Consider the following 22,928-nt stretch of genomic DNA (forward strand, 5'->3'; position numbering starts at 1 on the left):
CTTTCAGATTTGGCCCAAATAAATGGTCACCCAATTATCCAAAGGCTCAGTAAACTAGAATCCACTATGTATATACTCTTGAAGATGTCTTCATTGGTGGGGAGGCTAGTGCCCATAATGGAGCTGGCTGAGTTTGCAACCTTCTGGATCTTTTTCTGTTCCTGTGCAGTGGCTCCTCCACACCAGACAGTAATGAGACCAGTTAGAATGCTCTCCATGGTACATCTGTAGAAATCTGCTGGAGTCTTTGATGACACACCCAATCTCCTCAAATTTTGAATGAAGTATGGCCTGTGCCTTTCCTTCTTTGTAACTGTATTAACATTTTGGGCCCAGGATAGATCTTCAGAGATGTTGACACCCAGGAACTGCTCACCCTTTCCACTGCTAATCCCTCAATGAGGACTGGTGTCTGTTCCTCAACATCCCCCGACTTTTGATGTCCACAATCAGTTCATTGGTCAGACGTTGAATGCAAGGTTGTTGCTATGGTAAAACTCAACCAGCTGATCTACATCACTTTTGTACACCTCTGAGATTCTGGCAACAATACTTGTATGATCGGCAAATTTATAGATGGCATTTGAGCTGTGCCTAGCCACAAATTCATGGGTGTAGAAAAAGTAGAGCAATGGGCTAAGCAAGCATCCTTCAGGTGTGCCAGTGTTGATTGTCAATGAAGAGGAGTTGTTATTTCCGCACTGAATGTGGTCTCGTGATGAGGAATTCAGAGATCCAGTTGCAGAACTTTCAGATCCAGTACAGAGACCCAGTTTTGAAGATTGTACTGAGGTTATGATGCTGTTGAACGCAAAGCAATTATCAATAAACAGCATCCTGACATAGATACTGTATTGCTATTCTCCAGGAGGCCCAAGGTTGAGTGGAAAGCCAGTGAGACTGCATCCATTATAGACATATTGTGGTAATGGGCAAATTGCAGGGGGCCCAGGTCCTTGTTTGGGCAGAAAAGTGCAAGGACTATGTAATCCAAAATAAATTAATAGCTAAAAAAGGAATAATGAGGAGTTGTGTTCATGGGTTCCTGAAGTGCTCAGGGATCTGGTAGTGGAGGGATGAAGCTCTTTCTGGAACTTCCCTATATTGTCTAGATTCCTCAGAACCTTTTATGCTTCAATGAGATTATCTCTCATTCTTCTAAATTACAGTTTAGGCCCATTCTACAATGAATTATAATGAAGTCACGTTGTATGCTGTGCGCTAATATAGAAATTTACACATTGTGATCCATCATCAGAAAATGTCAAAGGTACGAGATCTTTTATTTATAAAAAGCCAGAATTCCTTTGAATTATTTGAAAGATACATTGAAGAAAACAATTGCAGCAATTTTCCTTTGTCTCATAAATACTTGAGGAGAAAGGAATAGAAATATTGAACAATCACACTGCAACTGTAGCTGTAGTTGTACGTGGTTGGCATTGACATGTAAAATTTGCTGCAAACAATATTTGTAGCAGTATGTCAAATGGAAATTGTTGACTTGCATCCTAGTAATCTATTGAAATTCATTTCTGTTGGCTACATAAATGATATCCTTGAGGCCCTGTCTTAATTTACAGGTGAAACAATTTTAAACATTGAAGAAAAATCAAAATTCATCTCATAATAATGTTTACAATAATATATTTGACTTCAGTGGAAATATTAATTCCATTTTAGAGTTTTTTTCTTTACATTTGCATTCTTAGACATCCATAATCAGAGTCCAAACCAGCTTAGGGACCAAATGTGGGATGGCATATCAAAATGTATAATTAAACCATAGAACCATAGAACCATAGAACCATAGAAACTACAGCACAGAAACAGGCCCTTTGGCCCTTCTTGGCTGTGCCGAACCATTTTCTGCCTAGTCCCACTGACCTGCACACAGACCATATCCCTCCATACACCTCCCATCCATGTATCTGTCCAATTTATTCTTAAATATTAAAAAAGAACCCGCATTTACCACCTTGTCTGGCAGCTCATTCCATACTCGCACCACTCTCTGTGTGAAGAAGCCCCCCTTAATGTTCCTTTTAAACTTTTCCCCCCTCACCCTTAACCCATGTCCTCTGGTTTTTTTCTCCCCTTGCCTCAGTGGAAAAAGCCTGCTTGCATTCACTCTATCTATACCCATCATAATTTTATATACCTCTATCAAATCTCCCCTCATTCTTCTACGCACCAGGGAATAAAGTCCTAACCTATTCAACCTTTCTCTGTAACTCAGTTTCTCAAGTCCCGGCAACATCCTTGTAAACCTTCTCTGCACTCTTTCAACCTTATTTATATCCTTCCTGTAATTTGGTGACCAAAACTGAACACAATACTCCAGATTCGGCCTCACCAATGCCTTATACAACCTCATCATAACATTCCAGCTCTTATACTCAATACTTCGATTAATAAAGACCAATGTAGCAAAAGCTCTCTTTACGACCCTATCTACCTGTGACGACACTTTTAGGGAATTTTGTATCTGTATTCCCAGATCCCTCTGTTCCACTGCACTCCTCAGTGCCTTACCATTAACCCTGTATGTTCTACCTTGGTTTGTCCTTCCAACGTGCAATACCTCACACTTGTCAGTATTAAACTCCATCTGCCATTTTTCAGCCCATTTTCCCAGCTGGTTCAAGTCCCTCTGCAGGCTCTGAAAACTTTCCTCACTGTCTACTACACCTCCAATCTTTGTATCATCAGCAAACTTGCTGATCCAATTTACCACATTATCATCCAGATCATTGATATAGATGACAAATAACAATGGACACAGCACTGATCCCTGTGGCACACCACTAGTCACAGGCCTCCACTCAGAGAAGCAATTCTCTACCACCACTCTCTGGCTTCTTCTATCGAGCCAATGTCTAATCCAATTTACCACCTCTCCATGTATACCTAGCGACTGAATTTTCCTAACTAACCTCCCATGCAGGACCTTGTCAAAGGCCTTACTGAAGTCCATGTAGACAATATTCACTGCCTTCCTTTCATCCACTTTCCTGGTAACCTCCTCGAAAAACTCCAACAGATTGGTCAAACATGACCTACCACGCACAAAGCCATGTTGACTCTCCCTAATAAGCCCCTGTCTATCCAAATGCTTGTAGATTCTGTCTCTTAGTACTCCTTCCAATAACTTACCTACTACTAACGTTAAACTCACCGGCCTATAATTTCCCGGATTACTTTTCGATCCTTTTTTAAACAACGGAACAACATGAGCCACTTTCCAATCCTCCGGCACTTCACCCGTAGACAGCGACATTTTAAATATTTCTGCCAGGGCCCCCACAATTTCAACACTAGTCTGCTTCAAGGTCCGAGGGAACACTCTGTCAGGTCCCGGGGATTTATCCACTTTAATTTTCCTCAAGACAGCAAGCACCTCCTCCTTTTCAATCTGTACAGTTTCCATGGTCTCACTACTTGATTCCCTCAAACAGCCAGAAAAAGTTGATATTTTAACCATTTCTTTCTCCATGGAAGCTAATGATTGTTTTTTGCACTTTTTATGTTTATTTTGCTATCCTGCAATTTTCATATCTTGCTTGTTCTGGTCTCTAGATGCACAGTTTATTTTGTATGAATATCACTTCCTGTATGTAAGCTTTTTTTATATATATAACTTCCTGGACTGGTAAATTTTGATTTGACTTGAAGTACACGGTGAAAAGACATTTGTGTGCATTTCATAAACAATAATGGCTGCTTCTGACCTGAGCAACATCACTCATTAAGACCTGGAAGTCAAGTCAGAATCTGTCTTCACAATGCTTGAGTGAAACCACAATTAGCGTAGCTGCAACACGATTCTGTGCTAGAGCTTAAGGCTAAGAAGAAGGGCGGTTTATACAAAGTGCAAAGTTGAGATGCAAATGGAGAAAGTTCGTATAGACATGGAGAGAGCATGTATGAAGGCTACATTAAGTGTACTCAAGGAAAAGTAAGGCTGCCTCAGCAGAGGCAAAGGTATTTGAGGCAGCAGCTGACTTGAACAGTGGTGACTCTACAACCCAAATCAGTCATGCATTGCTATCACAATAGCTAATGCACCTTACTAAAGATGTCCAAATGCATATTGGCTTATAAAAGATGGTGCTCCAGCTCGACAAGGAAAAGCTGTGCACACTGCACAACCAGCATACCTTTCCCATAGTCCAGGTATTGACAGCCAAGGTTAAGAGCAGTCCCACCACTGCAAAGACTTCAGTCCACTGATGCCAATCCTATCCACGCAGACATGAGCAGACTGAACTTCCATCCATCCCAGGACACAGCATTTGGCAAACCAGTCTCCACAATGCCCTAATTCAGAAGCCACAGCTTGGTATCTAGCTTGTCGTGATCTAGTCACAGTAGGATTAAAGGTGTTCGACAACCAGTTTGCCAGTTACCTGTTCTGTAAGTCAAGCTTCCGCAATGCCATGGACAAACTAAGTGTCAAACCTAGCAAAGAGCTATGTAGACCTTCTCCATACGTAGCTTGGTGCAACATGCAAGAAGGGTTAGGGAAAGTTATAGCAGTAATCTAGCTACATGCTGTGGCAGAAGACGGAGAAATGCTATAACTCTGCAGAGGCAATTGAACAATCTCTTTTCAATGGAAAATAATTTTCCAAAGCTCTCATGCAAGGAACCACAGAAGCTACAAGAGATTGTAGAACTGATGTTGGAATTGCAAGCTGCTAAAAATGAGTGTTACCTACTATGAATGAGTTTCTTGGACACAGCCAGAGGAATAAACCCAATACACCATACTAGATAGTGCAGGAATAGGATAATGGTACAGATGAATGAGTGGCTGAGGAAGTGGTGCATGGTTGATAAAATTTTAGGTTTTAATCCTTTGCAGAAGAGATTAATAGCAATAATTTATCATATAATTATGAAATTACAGCCAGATATATCTGATAAAATCAAAAATGAATGGGAAAGGGAACTTCAACTTTCCCTACCTATAGAGAAATGGGAAAAAACTTTTCAATTAGTTAGTACTTCTTCTATATGTGCTAAACATACATTAATACAATTTAAAGTAGTACACAGAGCTCATATGTCCGAAGATAAACTAGCTCGTTTTTATTCCCATATAAACCCTACTTGTGATAGATGCCACTCTGAAGTGGCTTCTTTAACTCATATGTTTTGGTCCTGTCCTCTTTTGGAAAAATATCGGAAAGACATTTTTGATATTATTTCAATAGTTCTATGCTTCGATTTAAAACCCCATCCTATTACGGCAATCTTTGGATTGCCAATGGTAGAACATAGATCTTTGTCTTCTTCAGCCTGTCGAATGATAGCTTTTGTTACTTTAATGGCGAGAAGATCTATTTTGTTGAACTGGAGGGAAACTAATCCTCCAACGGCATTCCAATGATTTTCTCAAACCATATTAAGTTTAAATTTAGAAAAATTAGATGTGATATTTTTGACCCTTCGGTTAAATTTGAAGAAACTTGGAAACCTTTTATGCAACATTTTCATATGATGTAATCTGACCTTTCCGAATCTTTTTTCTAAACGTAAATTATATGATGAGAGGAGCAGAGTTAACAACATTATTGAACATGTCTGATACAAGCTGTTGGTCTAGCCCTGTTTTGCTTTTTTTGGGGGTTTTTTTTTCTCTTTTTCTTTTGGGGTTTTTTTTGTTTATATATTTTTTTCTTTTTATTTCCTTTTTTAAATGATTAATTTCATTATGAGTTTGGAAGACATTTATATCTATGTTACTTAAAATTAATTTTATATATGCTGATGAACATTATTCCAATCTCTTTGTACCAACTTTGTTATTGAGTTTATAATTTTGAAAAATTAATAAAAAGATTTAAAAAGAAAAGGAAGTGGTGCAGGGAGCAGGGTTTCAGATTTCTGGATCATTGGGATCTCTTCTGGAAAAGGTATGACCTGTACAAAAAAGACAAGTTACACCTGAGACCAGGTGGGACCAATATCCTTGCAGGCAGGAGTGCTAGCACTGTTGGGAAGGGTTTAAACTAAGTTTGCAGGGGGTGGGAAAAGGGGGTGATTGAGCGGAGGATGGGTATACCGGTAGATGCAGTGTGAGGTTGTGAGGATGGATAGGCAGATGATAGGGCAAAATTCCTGTCAGTGGGGTGAGGTGGTGTAACATGGGAAAAAATCAAACAGGGTGATGAACACAGGAGTTATATTTTAATGCATGTAGTATACAAAGTAAAGTAAATAATCTTGTAGCGCAGTTAGAGATTGGCAAGTATGATGCTATGGGCATTCCTTGGTATCCACATTTCCGAGGATCTTACCTGGTTCCTGAACTCCTCCATCCTGGTCAAAAAGGCCCAACAGAGCCTTTATTTCCTGTGGAGCATCAAGAAAGCTCACCTCTGTCCCAGGATACTGATGGACTTTTACCACTGTACCACTGAGAGCATACTCACCAACTGCATCTCAGTGTGGCATGGCAATTCTCCCGTATTGGACCCCAAAACACTCCAGCGTGTGGCAAAAACTGCCCTGCAGATTATCAGCACCCAATTGCCCACCATTGAGAACATCTACCATAAATGCTGCCTGGGCAGGGCGAAAAGCATTATCAAGGATGCATCTTACCCTAATCATGGACTTCTTACTCTCCTCCCATCTGGTAGGCGCTACAGGAGCCTCCGCTCCCGCACCAGCAAGCACAGGAAGAGCTTCTTCCCTGAGGCTGTGACCCTGCTGAATCTCACATCACAGTGCTAAGCAGTATTGCACCCATATTGTACTGTCTCAGTACTTTTATATTTGTGTGCTGTAGCACTTACTTTTTATTTGCAGTTATTTTGTAAATAACACTATTCTTTGCATTTCTGGTCAGATGCTAACTGCATTTCATTGGCTTCGTATCTGTACTTGGCACAATGACAATAAAGTTGAATCTAATCTAATCACTGAGATCTGGCAGAAATCAGATCATAGTAGAGAGTTTAAAATCCAAGGATACATATTAAATTTAAAGAACTGGCAGATAGGCAGAGGGGGTGGGCTGGCTCTGATCGTAAAAACTGAAACCAAATTCTTAGAAAGAGGTGTCATGTTGTAGGATCAAAAGATCATTGTGGGTACAGTTAAGAAACTGGAAGTGTAAAAAGACCTTGATGGCAGTTTCATGCAGGCCGCCGAACAGCAGCCAAGACGTTGGATATAAATTTCAATGAGAAATAGAACAAGCATGTAATAAGAGTAATGTTACAGAAGTCATGAAGGATTTCAATATGCAGGGCTATGGGAAAAATTAGGTTGGAGCTGGATTCCAACAAGGGGATTTGTAGAATAACCATGAGACAGTTCTTTTTTAGAGCAGCTTGTGGCTGAGCCCACTTAGAGGAAAGGCAATACTGGACTGAGTGTTGTGTAATTAATCAGATTTGAGAGGCAGTGATCATTATATGATAGAATTCACCCTGCAGTTTGAAAGGGTGAAGATAAAGTCAGATACACCCTATCCTCGTTATATGCGAGGGATACGTTCCTCGAAGTTGACACATAATGTGAAATCGCATAATGTGAATAATTATTTAAATGGAGAAAAAAGGGATGTGTTCCAGGGGACTTCCTAAATAGGTTTTATCTGTAATTTATTCACACTTTTATACCAGTATGACACAAAAGCAGTACTACAAGACAACATTTGTATTATATTTAATCAATTTAAGGTAATATTCAATGTAATAAATCATAGAAAGTTAACAGCCTCTGGTGTACAGTACTCACCAACAGTGGCAGGTGTGTTCGCTCCGGGAGATGAGTGGTTGTTGTGGTGTCGGACAGCTTTACATAGATAAGGTGGTCGGTTGTGGTCGTCAGGATAATATCAAGCACAGCAAGGGGTGAAGGAAGACTCACAGAACTCATAGAACTGCCGGAAGCGGAAAGATTAAAGCAATTTGCATAAAGTGGTGATGGTTGTTTGATTAGCAGAATTTGATTTTCAGCATAAATTTACTTGTAGGGAAGAAGGATTGACTGCAGGGAACGACTGAAATGCTGACTCCGTTGTAAACTTGGGTCCGTGTCCATCGCCATTTGTGTTCCGACTTCCACCGTTCTCTCACCGTTGGTAAACTTCCAGGATTTTCAAAATCATCTGTTGCTTGCAGCATCTGAGAGATAGTTCGCCGTAAAAAAAAACGTACGCCTTGAATGTGGATTACACCGGTCGAGTGGTTGAATCAGCGATGTGGTGTTATGTGGTGGGAAACGCACTGTTATGTTAGGATGAATGCACTCCAAATGTTGAGGATGGGCTGGTGCATTGTCAAGCAACGAAAGAACTTCAAAGGCAAGATTCTGTTCCCGGCAGTAGATGCTGTGCTGTTTATAATTTCCAATTTTTTTTCAAGTGTTAAAGTGGTTCTCTGCCGCTCAGTTGACAGCCCAAGACATGACATTGGACGCTTAGGAGGCATAATTAAATATTTCAAGCACAAAATCACTGCACCGTAGGTAAAACCAACAAACATTTAAAATCGTGCATCCACACCTTGCCAAAACCAACGTAAGAGTGGCGGGACAGAGACTGTAGGTGCGCGCACCTTACTTGTATTGGCGGGAAAGCGGTGCTTCTCATCCCAACAGCGAGACTGTGAGGAGTGCGCACGTGACTTGTATTGGCGGGAAGGCAGTGTTCCCCGCATAACTGTGAATTTTGGACACATATAACAAGACCTTGGTAGAAATAGGTTCCTCACATAACTGTGAATCCGCATAGTCTGAAGACACATATAACGAGGATAGGGTGTATATCAGTATATCAGTGGAGTAAAGGGAACTACAGAGGCATGTGTGAGGAGCTGGCCATAGCTGACTGGAAGGGGACATTAGCAGGAATGACAGCAAAACAGCAATGGCTGGAGTTTCTGCAGGGCATTTCAGAAGGTGCAAATAGACAAATCCCAAAAATGAACAGGTAATCTAAAGGGAGGATGAGGCATCTGAGGGTGACAAGGGAAGTCAAATAGAGAATAAAAGCAAAAGAGAGGGCCTATAATATAGCAAAAATTAATGGGAAGTTAAAGGATTGGGAAGCTTTTAAAAAACCAACTAAAGGGAACTATAAAGACCATAAGGAGAGAAAAGATGAAATATGAATTTAAGCCAGCCAAAAAAATCAGGGTAAATACCAGAAGTGTTTTTCAGATATACTTTATAAGAAATAAAGAGAAGCAAGAGTGGTTATTGGACCACTGGAAATGGCGGGCAAACGTAATAGGTATTTTGTGCCCATCTTCACTGTTTAAGAGAACAGCAGTGTGACAGACATCTGAGAGTGTCAGGGGGCAGGAGTGAGTGTAGTTGCTATCAGTAAGGAGAAGGTGCATGGGAAGCTGAAAAGTCACCTGAACCAGATGGACTACATCCCAGGGTTCTGAAAGAGGTAGCTAAAGAGATTGTGGAGGCATTAGTAATAATCTTCCAAGTATCACCAGATTCTGAAATGGTTCTGGAAAGTGGAAAATTGCAATTGTCACTTCAGTCTTTAAGAAGGAAGGGAGGTGGAAGAAAGGAATTTTTAGGCCAGTTAACCTGACTTCAGAGGTTGGGAAGATGTTGGAGTCTATTATTAAGGATGAGATCTCAGGGTTCTTGAAGGTACATGATAATTTAGGCCAAGCCAGAATGATTTCCTTGTCTGAAATCTGTTGGAATTCTTTGAAGAGATAACAGACAGGATAGACAAAAGAGAATCAGTGGTTGTTCATACCCTGCTGAGGGCGAGATCTGTGGCATTCGAGTCTGGTAACCTAGGGTTAAGACCAGGTACAAGTTATGGAGGACTGTCTCAAGAGCAAATGAAAAATTCTGAATGAAGCTGGAGGTGGAATCGGATGCACTTCAATCCTTCCTTACTTCCTACAAAGCAAAACCTAACATTGTGAGTGGCCATGATGCTTCACTTAAAGATGAGCTCAACGCCTCAACATTCTTTGACATATTCAGTGTCCAAAGTTCTGTTTCCCCATACATTCTAAAGACATGTTCTGGAAGAAGAGCCAGTGGATTTGCGATGGAGACAATTGAAAGTCTGCTCTGTTTGCCCTTGCCAACTCTCATTGAGGGTGGCCATATTCCCAAAACCGGGGATGAAATTTGAAGCTGCACGTGGTCATTTGCTGACAAGATCCCCCCGCTTGACTATTCTGCTGACATTCTCCTGGTGCTTGGCAGAGACACCATCCATGCACGTAAGGTATGTGAACAGCACAATGGTCGGCACAATGCACTGGACCTGGGTTTGGTCACAGTTGGTGAAGTCTGTCTCCATGGTGCTCATCAGCCCAGTATCAGCACATTTAAAACCAATGTCTGGAGAACAGGCACCCAAGTAATTTCAGACCCTGAGAGAGTAGAATCTGTATGAAAGAGATGATTTCACATAGATGAGCACCCTGACGTACTTACCTCCCCTCAACCCTATCTAGGCTAGCTGGACTTCAGTAACACTGAAGATGATTATCCGCTGGCATCTTCCATCGAAGATGAGGTCTTCCTTTGAATCATGAATAAAGAGATTAGCTAAGATAAGTCATGCAGTTGGGTCGCACCCCTTTTTTTCAGATCTCCATGACAACACCTACCAAACAAGAGAGTCGACTCGTGTCCCTCAGTCACACATTGAGAAGGAAACCAGAAGTGAAAGATGTTTACGTCTAGTTCATGGAGAGACTCTACAGAAACGACAGTCATGCTGACTTTGTGACTCTATTAAATTCCAACAAAGAAAATTGGTAGTTGTCCAACTTCGGTGTTTACCACCCCCAAAATTCAGCAGAAATACAAACTGACTTTGACGCAAGTGTGAATTTCAAAGGCATATCACTGAACAATGTGCTCTTGCGGTGTTCAGACCTTAATAACAGTCATGCAGTTCAGAATGGAATCCATCGCAGTGGTGGTAGACACTGAACAGACGTTTCACAGCTTCTTAGCGAGAGAGGATCATCGCTGCTGCCTCAGATTCTTGTGTTTTCATGATCACCAACTGGACAACGAGATTCTGGAGCACTGTATGAGAGTTCTTGGACTAGTAACTGCCCCGCACCGGTTGTGGCAATCCATGCCTTTAAGAGGACAGCTATTGAGGGAGAGAAGGAATTTGGGACTGAAGCACAGGGGTACGTATAAAGGCATTTCTGTGTTGATGATGGTCTTAAGTCATTTTCTAGTGGAAAACCAGTCAGCTGGCTGAAAACATTGCAAGGCATTTTGGCACAGGCTAATCTCAAACTGTGTAAGATCACATCCAATAGAGCTGAGGTCATGCAACATATTCCATCTGAAGATATAGCCAAAGGTCTACAGAATTATGATCTTGGGCAGGACCTCCCTCCTATGCAACACAATCTGGGCCTTGAATGCGACCTCATTACTGACACACTTACTTTCCAGGTCACTGATACTGAAGGATCCTATCTGGATTATGGCATGGTATTGACTATCAATAGTCTATTTGACTCTCTTGGATTCTCTGCTTCAGTCAGTATCCAGTGACTCTTCATGTTAAGAGAGATGACCTTAAACACTTGTGGACGGGATGTCCCACTCCCCAAAGAGAAGCATGAGCGTAACAACAGTGGTGTTCTTCCCTACAGAATCTTAAAGGTTTGAAGATTCCAAAAACTGTTACAATTCTGCTACCTACAGCTCAAAAGAAAGAGGGCTGCTTCTTCTGCAATGCATCAACTAAAGCTATTGTTGCTGAAGTTCGTACTACTGGATATAGTGAAGTTAGATTCATCCTGGGTAAGGCAAAGCTCAAACCCTAATCAGAACTCACTGTATCAAGGTTTGAAGTCAGTGCTGCTGTTCTAGCGGTACAAATGGCAGAGATGCTAACTGAAGTGCTCGACGCAGAGCTAGATTATATCAAGTCCTTTACCGACAGTAGGGTTGGGCTCAGTTACATTTTTAATGAAACAAGGGGAGTCTATGTTTATGTACATAATAACATCCAAAGTATCAGGCGAACATCTCAGAGTCAATGGAACTATGTTCCTGCTGATCTCAACCTGGATGATTATGACACAAGATGGCTCCAAATAATCAGCTTACCCTCTCCTCATGGTTAACTTGGTCCAACATGTCTTACTGATCCCCAACATGAAACTTCTGACTAGGCTGACCCTGAGCCAGATGTAGAAATACATCAAGTTCTGACAAACATCATTCATTTATCATGCTCCAACTTGTCAGTACACACTTTGAGCATTTTCAAGCTGGAAGTCACTTAACAGAGCAATTGCTTGACTCTCACATATTTCTCATTCCTTTATAGGAGTAGACAAAGCAACAGAACAGCAGAATCAGCAAAGGTTAGAATCTTTCTTGTTGTTCAAAGACTGGTTTATGCAGAGGAACTGCAGTGCGTCACAAAGTAGGAACCTCTCCCTAAACAAAGTCCCCTGAGTAAACTCTATCCGTTTCTTGAATCTGATGGGCTACCACAATTTGGAGGATGTGTTAGGAAGGCACAACTCACTTTAGGGTAACTCACCCAATGATCATACTGAGTAAGCACCATATCACCTCTCTGCTCATTAGATATTTCCATGAGCAAGAATGTCATCAAGGCCAATACTTTTGAAAAGAGAGAACAGTTGTTTTAAAGGCCAGTCTCTGAGATTAGCCTTCTTCAATCAAAGACTTTATAAAGTGATCACTTGACTATTAGTTTCAGTAGTGCAGTTTGACATGCCAGACAGGGAGTGTTCTGGCCTCTGTGGGCACAATTAATTTTGTATGAACATCATTTCCTGTATGCAAGTTTTTTTCATATATGATTTCTTGAGCAGATTAATTTTGATTCAATTTGAAACACATGGTGGAAGGACGTTTATCATCCTCTCTTTATTTGTCTTTGAAACAGCAATATCTTTTCACAAGTAAGAATTACCATTAAAAATCCTGAAGAAAGCTTCTAACCTGGGTGATTTTTGAGAAGTTGTATAACTCACTGCATAGCTGTGTAGATACACACTGCAAGGGCACAGATTGCTTTACAATAATTATATATCTATTTAATCTTATAAATCTGTCCATTCACCTGTCTCCCACCCAAGCACCTGTCCATAACTATATATTTCAAGGATGAGGATATTCCTTTCAAGGCAGAGGAAAGAAATGATTGGACTCTCAAAGCACAAACATATCTGTTGTCATAGCACAGAAAAAGAAATTCTTCCTTTTGCCTTAATTCTTGTTAGTGGTATGTACAATTGAAGAAGCTTTGCAATTTCAATGGATTTAAAAATGCTGTTACCTATGTACAGGAATGATGATGAAATGAGGTGAAATCTAAAACTCAATAGTGAGGAAAGTAATAAAAACACGTGGTTTTCTCTCAGATTCTATTAACAAACACCCATTTTAAATTTGTAAGTACACATATGAAAACACACTTGGATGCACTTCCATTTGAGAAATGGCTGCTGCAGTGAGTATACTTTTTAGATCCATCTCCTGGATCATCCCTAAAAAGAAAACGCCAAACTTGCAGGTTTGGTGGGACTTACTGGTCACCTGGTGTTTGGTATACTTTAATAAAATGTTCTTATATAGTCAGTAAATGTCAAGCACTTGCAGAGAAACATTTGATTTCGGTGTTAAACTGGTGGGCAATGAGACAGCAACTAAAGCAAGGTTACAACTTGTGGAAGTAATGTGATGTGTGACCCATTAGAATATGAAAAAACAGATATTTAGTGTCCTAAACTTTGAGAAAGCTAGAACTAGAACAAAATGAATTTCAGACTTATTTTCTACTTAGCCATAGAACTAGTAACTTATGTGTCAGTTGCTTACGCTGAAGAGAATACCATATCTAAGACAGTGTCTTTAATAGGAGCAACTAATTTCTTATGCACAGCAGATGGCAAGACTTCTTGTTCTTTTAGTTTCTTGCTTTCTCAGCATTGTTCGAACTGTTCCATCATTCGCACTTATTCATTGCCCTGTCAACTTTATGCCTCTAGAAATAATAATTTTACTCCCACATGAACTTCATCTTTCATTAGTTATTCCTTTTTTTAAAGACTTTTTTAAAAAAAATTTGATAAATATTGTTGTTTACTTTTTCATCTGTGCTTCAAAGACTTCTGTCAGCTCTTCATGTATTGTGGCATATAATAATTTTTAATGCAAAACCACGTTTTAATTATGAATCGATAAGCTACAACAGTGAGAATTGCTACAGCTTCAGTTATTCTCTTGGTTTATGTAAGGAAAACTCAAGAGACTGCAAATGCTGGAATCTGCAGCAACAAACAATTTGCTGGAGGGAACTCAGGAGGTCAAGCAGCATCCGTGGGGGAAATGAACTGTTGATGTTTTAGTCAAAACTCTGTATCAGGACATGAAATGTTAGGAACTTGACATTTCATTGGGAATATCTTTCACTTTTGCTCAATCTATCTTGACGTTTTGTGGTATAGTTGCTATTAATCTGGAAATGCTGCATTTCAGAAGCCACACCAACTCAAACCCAGTCAGTACTTGGATGGACAATCACCTCAGAATACCAGGTCCAGTATTCAATTGTATTAATTTACTAAGCTGTTCCAATGGTTACAGTGGCCTTGGAAGTGAATATGAATTTAATGATCTTGTTTATAGCTTTTGGCTGTTATTCAATTACTGGAAATATAATGCAGATACTTGAGCTATGTTTCAATGGAGGAATTACAAAGCTAAGCAAGCATAATAAAAATTGTCCAAAGGCAAAAAGAAAACTGGGATACAATCTAATTTTAACTCAACAAATACTTTAATAGAAATTGCAAGCTCCTACTCACCTCCCTCCACTGTATGGTCTCAATCCCTTGCACATACAGAACACATACTGCGGAAGAAAAGAGGCATTTAGTCACAAAAGGCAAAACAGCACAACGGAATAGAGGCTATTTTAATAGTCTGCAATCAAAATTTTTCTTCAAACATCATTGCAGAGACAATGTCTTAAGCTTAACTTGCATGCCCTTTACGACATTAGCCACTATCCAGATTGATCCCCCAACATCCAGGACATGCTTTCTTCTTGCTGCTGCCATCAAGAAGGTGGTACAGGGGCCTCAGGGCTCTCACTACTAGGTTCAGCAACAGTTATTACTCCTCAAACACTAGGCTCTTGAACCAAAGGGGGAGAACTTCACTCCACTTGCCAAATCAATGAAACATTTCCCTAACCAATTGACTCACTTTCAAGGACTCTTCATCTCATGTTTTTTGATACTTGTTGCTTATTTATTTATTATTATTTCTTCTTTTTTCATTTGTGCAGTTTGTTGTCTTCTACCCTCTGGTTGAACATCCAAGTTGGTTATTATCCTATAGATTTATTGGGTATGCCCATAAGAAAATGAATCTCAGGGTTGTATATGGCGACATACATATGCTTTGACAATAAACCTACTTTGAACTTTGAAAAATACGCTACATTCCTCAGGCAGGACATAGAAAAGTAAAGGCTTTAAAGCTGATTGGGCTCTAGGAGAAGCCAAAGGACTTCCATCAATTTCACCTTAGTTAATTGGGGTCTCTTGGTGTTCAGGGGATAGTGACCAAAACCTAGATCCCTGTCGAGATCAACTCACTTTCAGACCTATTGAAACAGCTTAATTGGAAAGACACCTCAATGATGAGGTTCTCACTCAGGTGAACGTTCAGAATCAGAATTCTGGAACCAGAATCCTTCATACCTGGGAACTCACAAAATATTAGTATTCACAGTACTGTGCAAAAGTCTTAGGCACATGTAAAAAAAAATCTATAAAGCAAAGATGCTTTCAAAATAACGTAAGTTTCTAAATTTCAGGAAAAAATGATAAAGAGCAGTAAACATTAAAAGCTAAATCAAATCAATATTTGATATAACCACCAATATTTGATTTAAAAATGCATCGATTTTCTAAGGTACACCATCATGCAGTCTTATAAGAAAATCAGCTGGTAGGTTGTTCCAAGCATCTTGAAGAACTTGCCAGTCTTTTTCCTGCAGACTTTGGCTGTCTCACTTACTCCTGTCTTTCCAGGTAATCCCAGACTGCCTTGATGATGATGAGATCAGGGCCTCGTGAAGGCCATACCATCTGTTGAAGAACTCCTTGTTATTCTTTTCTTTATGACATTGGTTATTATCCTGCTGCAGAATCAAGTTGGGACTGATCAGACGCCTCTCTGAGGGTATTATGTGATGGTTGAGAATCTGCTTGTACTTCTCAGTATTGAAGATTCCATTAATTCTGACCAGATCATCAATTCCATTCGCAGAAATGCAATCCCAGACCTGCAGGAAACGTGCACTGAGTTTCACTGTTCACTCAGCCATGTAGCACACTCCAGCTTTTCAACGGACAGGACGCCTCCCATATGAGCCAAAGTTGTCAAATTTTGGCTTGTCAGTCCTGAGCACTTGCTGCCACTGTTTAGCAGTCCTTGTGTTTTTGTGCGTAGTCCCTTGGCTTTGCTTCCACTACGGAGGAGTGGCTTTTTGGCAGCCACTCTTGCATGAAGACTACTCTGGCAAGACTTCTCCGGACTGTAGAGGAGTGTACTTGGGTTTAAGTGGTCTCTGTGAGTTTGGAGCGGATAGCAGTGCTGGACTTCTTCTGATTTAGTAGGGACTCAGTTTTTGGTATCTCTCATCTGCTGCATTCAGTTACTGTGGCTGACCACTGTGTTTCTGGTCCTCAACCTTGCTCATTTCTTTGTGCATCTTTAGAAGAGCTTGGACTTCACATCTTAAAATTCTTGTCTGCCATGAAATTTCTGCTTGGGAGGGACCCTGCTGATGCAGGATGACTACCTTGCACCTTGTTGCTATGCTCACTCTTGCCATGGTGTAAGAATTGATTATTTGAAAGTTAACTTGTCGTGTCTGCCACACCCTCACCTTTTGGTTCGGTTGTCCTTTGCCCAATTTGATTCCTTCTACACCCATTTCTGTTTCAGTTAACCAGTTTAGTACATTCAACACATTATGGCATGGATCATTAGCATCCTGTTTGTTATCTTTGTTTAATCATGCACTGGGTTAAAGACCTACAAAATAATCAAGGTTTTACTTGAAAAGTGGTAATTATTTAAAATTTCTTTCTTAAAATGAATACAAACATTTCTCTGTAACATTTAATTTTTTTTGGAAAATAAATGTTTGAAAATCTAAAATGCTTTCTTTTCTACTGGCATGCTAATGCAGAAGACAAAAAATAAACACCTGAAAACAACATCAATATGAAAAATCTCGGGTGCCTAAAACCTTGGCATAGAACTGCAATTGCTCGACATTGGGGGTGGCATGGTTGTGTAGAACTTAGTGTTATGCTTTACAGTGCCAGCAAGCTGGGTTTGGTTCCCAACGCTGTCTGTAAGGAGTTCATATGTTCTCCCCAGGGGCTTCCTTCAGCTACACCAGGTTCCTTGCTCAACCCAGACACATGCGGATTAGTAGGTTAATTGGTCACATGGGTGGAATCAGGCAGTGTAATCTCATCGGGATGGAAAGGCAGGTACTGCACTGTATCACCAAATAAATAAATAAACATATATTCAAAATAGAACATAGAATTGTACAGCACATTACAGGCCCTTTGGCCCACAATGTTGTGCCGACCCTCAAACCCTGCCTCCCATATAACCTCCCACCTTAAATTTCTCCATATACCTGTCTAATAGTCTCTTAAACTTCACTAGTGTATCTACCTCCACCATTGACTCAGGCAGTGCATTCCATGCACCAACCACTCTCTGAGTAAAAAACCTTCCTCTAATGTCCCCTTTGAACTTCCCACCCCTTACCTTAGAGCCATGTCCTCTTGTATTGAGCAGTGGTGCCCTGAGGAAGAGGCGCTGGCTATCCACTCTATCTATTCCTCTTAATATCTTGTACACCTCTATCATGTCTCCTCTCATCTTCCTTCTCTCCAAAGAGTAAAGCCCTAGCTACCTTAATCTCTGATCATAATGCATACTTTCTAAACCAGGCAGCATCCTGGTAAATCTCCTCTGTTCCCTTTCCAATGCTTCCACATCCTTCCTATAGTGAGGCGACCAGAACTGGACACAGTTCTCCAAGTGTGGTCTAACCAGAATTTTATAGAGCTGCATCATTACATCGCGCCTCTTAAACTCTATCCCTCGACTTATGAAAGCCAACACCCCATAAGCTTTCCTAACTACCCTATCTACCTGTGAGGCAACTTTCAGTGATCTGTGGACATGTACCCCTAGATCTTTCTGCTCCTCCACACTACCAAGTATCCTTCCACTTACTTTGTACTCTGCCTTGGAATTTGTCCTTCCAAACTGTACCACCTCACACTTCTCCGGGTTGAACTCCATCTGCCACTTCTCAGCCCACTTCTGCATCCTATCAATATCTCTCTGCTTTCTTCTAGCTAAATTAGCTAAATTAAGTGTCACATTAGCAAACTAGCATAAGGGCATAAAAATATTTGTGCATACATATTGTTCATTGAGCCCAGTATTTGAAAAGCGATCTACCCAAGCAAGTTTTAGCACTTCCTCCCCACTCAGTTTTAGCTGCTGAGATTATGAGCACTTTGAACTGAGGGGAAATGTATTACAAAGCTTTGGCCTTCCTGTGCTAACTAATCAAAGGGTAGGTCGTGTTACAATTATGTAATATAGCAAACAAAAGAGTGAGTGATCTTCAGAGCCATTACTTAAATTGTATAAGTAATGGCCTGAAATTTAAATTTCTGTTTGTAGTTGTCAGGGATCAGAGACATTGCCGAAATGGGTTGTGTGGAAATGATTAGATCTGAGGATTAAATGAATAAGATCTGTGAAAACCAGATCTATTTCCAAACATAAATCATTGAACAAGATGTGACATTAATAGGGAGTAACATACATTCCAGAGTTCGTTAATGGTATTAGAGCACTAAGGTGCTGCCTCCATTTGAATTACTTCAGGTTTAAATTGCTAAATAAATTTCCTTCTATCTTAATCAGTCACTTCTTCAACATGACAAAAAGAGTATCAGTAACTGACAGTTTCTGGTAATCATGGGATTTTAAGCTGTGAATATTTCACAAAGATTAAGATATGTTTTATTATATTGAACTTCCCAGAGATTAACAAATATGATCTTAAAATGAGAACTAAACCAATTTTTTTAAACACTGTAAAATTGAAAATCATGCAAGATGGATAAAGTGGATATCAGAATATTAATAACTATGATATTCTGGATGTTCAGAATTTCAACATTGGCAATATGGTTAATGGAAATGAAAATCAGTAAGTATACAAAAAGCAGTGATCAGATGTGCCCCTGTGACATTTCAGCCAAATTCATACTTAATTCAAAGGATTAAGAAAGCTTGCCATAGTAGATTATTGCCATAGGAGAGTAGATTGCCACAGACAACTCTAGATGGGAACCAACAAAAGTATTTAAAAGTATTATGGATTCTCATCTGACAAATAATAAGGGGTGGTGAGAAAAGGGTAGGATTAGTGATTTCAGAAACAATTTGTATCTACATTACACTTTATACAACCACCCCTTGATAATACACAGGTGGGTTAACAAAGGGAATTTTACGACAAATAACCCAATTGTACATGACAAGTTTTAATCTACAATTTGAGAGGGAGAAGGGAAACTCGGAAGTGTCAGTATTACAGTTGAACAAAGGGAACTATGGTGCTATGAGGGAGGAGCTGGCCAAAGTTCAATGGAACAATACCCTAGCAGGGATGACAGTGGAACAGCAATGGCAAGTGTTTCTGGGAATAATGCGGAAAGTGCAGGATCAGTTCGTTCCAAAGAGGAAGAAAGATCCTAAGGGGAGCAAGGGGAGCCGTGGCTGACAAGGGAAGCAATGGACAGTATAAAAATAAAAGAGAAGAAGTATAACATAGCAAAGACGAGTGCGAAGCCGGAGGATTGGGAAACATTTAAAGAGCAACAGAAGGTAACTAAAAAGGCAATACATGGACAAAAAATGAGGTACGAAGGTAATCTAGCCAAGAATATAAAGGAGGATAGTGAAAGCTTCTTTAGGTATGTGAAAAGTAAAAAAATAGTTAAGACCAAAACTGGGCCCTTGAAGACAGAAGCGGGTGAATTTATTATGGGGAACAAGGAAATGGCAGACGAGCTGAACAGGTACTTTGGATCTGTCTTCACTAGGGAAGACACAAACAATCTCCCAGATGTAATAGTGGCCAAAAGACCTACGGTAATGGATCGTAAACACAAAATAATCTGCAGATGCTGGGGTCAAAGCAACACTCACATCACGCTGGAGGAACTCAGCAGGTCGGGCCTCTGCCCCTTGCCCCTACACTCCTGACGAAGGGTTCTGGCCCAAAATGTCGACCGATCTTTTCCACGGATGCTGCCCGACCTGCTGAGTTCCTCCAGCATGTCGTGAGTGTTGCTTAGGGTAATGGACGAATTGGAGGAAATTTATATTAGGCAGGAAATGGTGTTGGATAGGCTGTTGGGTCTGAAGGCTGATAAGTCCCTGGGACCTGATGGTTTGCATCCCAGGGTACTTAAGGAGGTGGCTTTAGAAATCGTGGATGCATTGGTAATCATTGTCCAATGTTCAATAGATTCAGGATCAGTTCCTGTGGATTGGAGGGTGGCTAATGTTGTCCCTCTCTTCAAGAAGGGAGGAAGAGAGAAAACAAGGAATTATAGACCGGTTAGCCTGACGTCGGTGGTGAGAAGATGCTGGAGTCAATTATAAAAGATGAAATTACGACACATCTGGATAGTAGTAACAGGATCGGTCCGAGTCAGCATGGATTTACGAAGGGGAAATCGTGCTTGACTAATCTTCTGGAATTTTTTGAGGATGTAACTATGAAAATGGACAAGGGAGAGCCAGTGGATGTAGTGTACCTGGATTTTCAGAAAGCCTTTGATAAAGTCCCACATAGGAGATTAGTGGGCAAAATTAGGGCACATGGTATTGGGGGCAGAATACTGACACGGATTGAAAATTGGCTGGCTGACAGAAAACAAAGAGTAGTGATTAACGGGTCCCTTTCGGAATGGCAGGCGGTGACCAGTGGGGTACCGCAGGGTTCAGTGCTGGGACCACAGCTGTTTACAAAATATATTAATGATTTAGATGAGGGAATTAAAAGTAACATTAGCAAATTTGTCCATGACGCAAAGCTGGGAGGCAGTGTGAAATGTGAGGAGGATGTTATGAGAATTCAGGGTGACTTGGACAGGCTAGGTGAGTGGTGCATGGCAGATGCAGTTTAATGTAGATAAATGTGAGATTATCCACTTTGGTGGTAAGAATGGGAAGGCAGATTATTATCTAAATGGAATCAAGTTAAGAAAAGGGGAAGCCACAACGAGATCTAAGTGTTCTTGTACATCAGTCACTGAAAGCATGCATGCAAGTACAGCAGGCAGTGAAGAAAGCTAATGGCATGCTGGCCTTCATAACAAGGGGAATTGAGCATAAGAGTAAAGAGGTCCTTCTGCAGCTGTACAGGGCCCTGGTGAGACCACACCTGGAATGCTGTGTGCAGTTTTGGTCTCCAAATTTGAGGAAGGACATTCTTGCTATTGAGGGAATGCAGCATAGGTTCACAAGGTTAATTCCTGAGATGGCTGGACTGTCATATGTCGAAAGATTGGAGAGACTGGGCTTGTATACTCTGGAATTTAGAAGGCTGAGAGGGGATCTTATTGATACATGTAAGATTATTAAGGGATTGGACACGCTGCAGGCAGGAAGCATGTTCCCGCTGATGGGTGAGTCCAGAACCAGAGGCCACAGTTTAAGAATTAGGGGTCGGCCATTTAGAACGGAGTTGAGGAAAAACTTTTTCACCCAGAGAGTGGTATATATGGAATGCTCTGCCCCAGAAGGCTGTGGAGGCCAAGTCTCTGGATGCTTTCAAAAAAGAGATGGATAGAGCTCTTAAAGATAGTGGAATCAAAGGTTATGGGGATAAGGCAGGAACTGGATACTGATTGTGGATGATCAGCCATGATCACAGTGAATGGCGGCACTGGCTCGAAGGGCTGATTGGCCTACTCCTGCACCTATTGTCTATTGTCTATTGTCTATAACTAAACCTCAGCCAGAGAGGTAGGATCAAATGGAACAAAGGGAATTCCAAAACCTAGACAAATCTAGCATTAATTTGAATTCTAAGGTATTATAATGGTAGAGGTCAAATAAGTTCTTTAAATCAAGGTAAAGAATTTTCAATTGAGGTATTGCAAGAATGGAACCAAAGTAAGGTAGTGCGCAGAAGACTTAGAGTAAGGCGAAATAAAGGCAATTGGATTCTGGATAAGCTAAACTGGAAGATCAAATCCTGGAAGACCTACAGACAACACTGTAATAATCAAGTCTAGAGATAATAAAGACATTGAAAAATATTTTACCAACAGAAAGTTGACAGAAAATTATGACTTTGGGTGACTTGGGAACAAAGGTATTAATTGGGAACACAGTTACTGACATCCTCAGAATTCCCAAAATTTAATTGACAGAGTTGGCTGAATAGCCTCTTCTTTGCTACCATCACAACAGAAATGGGATTGAATTCTTTGTCAAGACAGAATTGTCAATAATCAATTGGCAGTGTCTGCAATACTCGTACAGCGGATTCTGGTTAATTGGGCCATCGTTTAATCAGTATATTCAGAATATCGTAAATGTTAGCACTGTTCTCTGAGCATGCCTTAGCTGCTGTTTGTTTCTGGTATTTTCTGTTATAAATTTAAACCTTCTTCTTTGATGCAGCCGTATAATGAACTTCTTTCAATTCACATTTGTGCCTCAATCAATTTATAATCATCATAAACAATAATGTCATGTCATCTATAAAGAGCTTACCAGCTACAAATCTGGACATCACAACTGTAAATTAAGAATAA

The 22,928-nt window shown here is 40.4% G+C and overlaps 1 protein-coding gene across 5 annotated transcripts in view; it reads right to left on the reverse strand.

Annotated features, from left to right (window-relative positions):
* LOC134355512 (copine-8-like) overlaps positions 1-22,928 on the reverse strand; it is a 674,862-nt gene that overhangs the window by 553,480 nt on the left and 98,454 nt on the right. For all 5 annotated transcript variants that reach the window (XR_010020101.1, XM_063065493.1, XM_063065495.1 and 2 more), the window contains one exon: positions 14,832-14,878. Coding sequence is in view for 4 of the 5 variants with exons in the window: in XM_063065493.1 (XP_062921563.1) it covers positions 14,832-14,878 (47 nt within the window). In the remaining variant the exon portion in view is untranslated. The remainder of the gene's footprint in view (positions 1-14,831; positions 14,879-22,928) is intronic.

The sequence above is a fragment of the Mobula hypostoma genome, chromosome 13 (assembly GCF_963921235.1).
Source record: "Mobula hypostoma chromosome 13, sMobHyp1.1, whole genome shotgun sequence".
Classification (NCBI taxonomy): Eukaryota; Metazoa; Chordata; class Chondrichthyes; order Myliobatiformes; family Myliobatidae; genus Mobula; species Mobula hypostoma.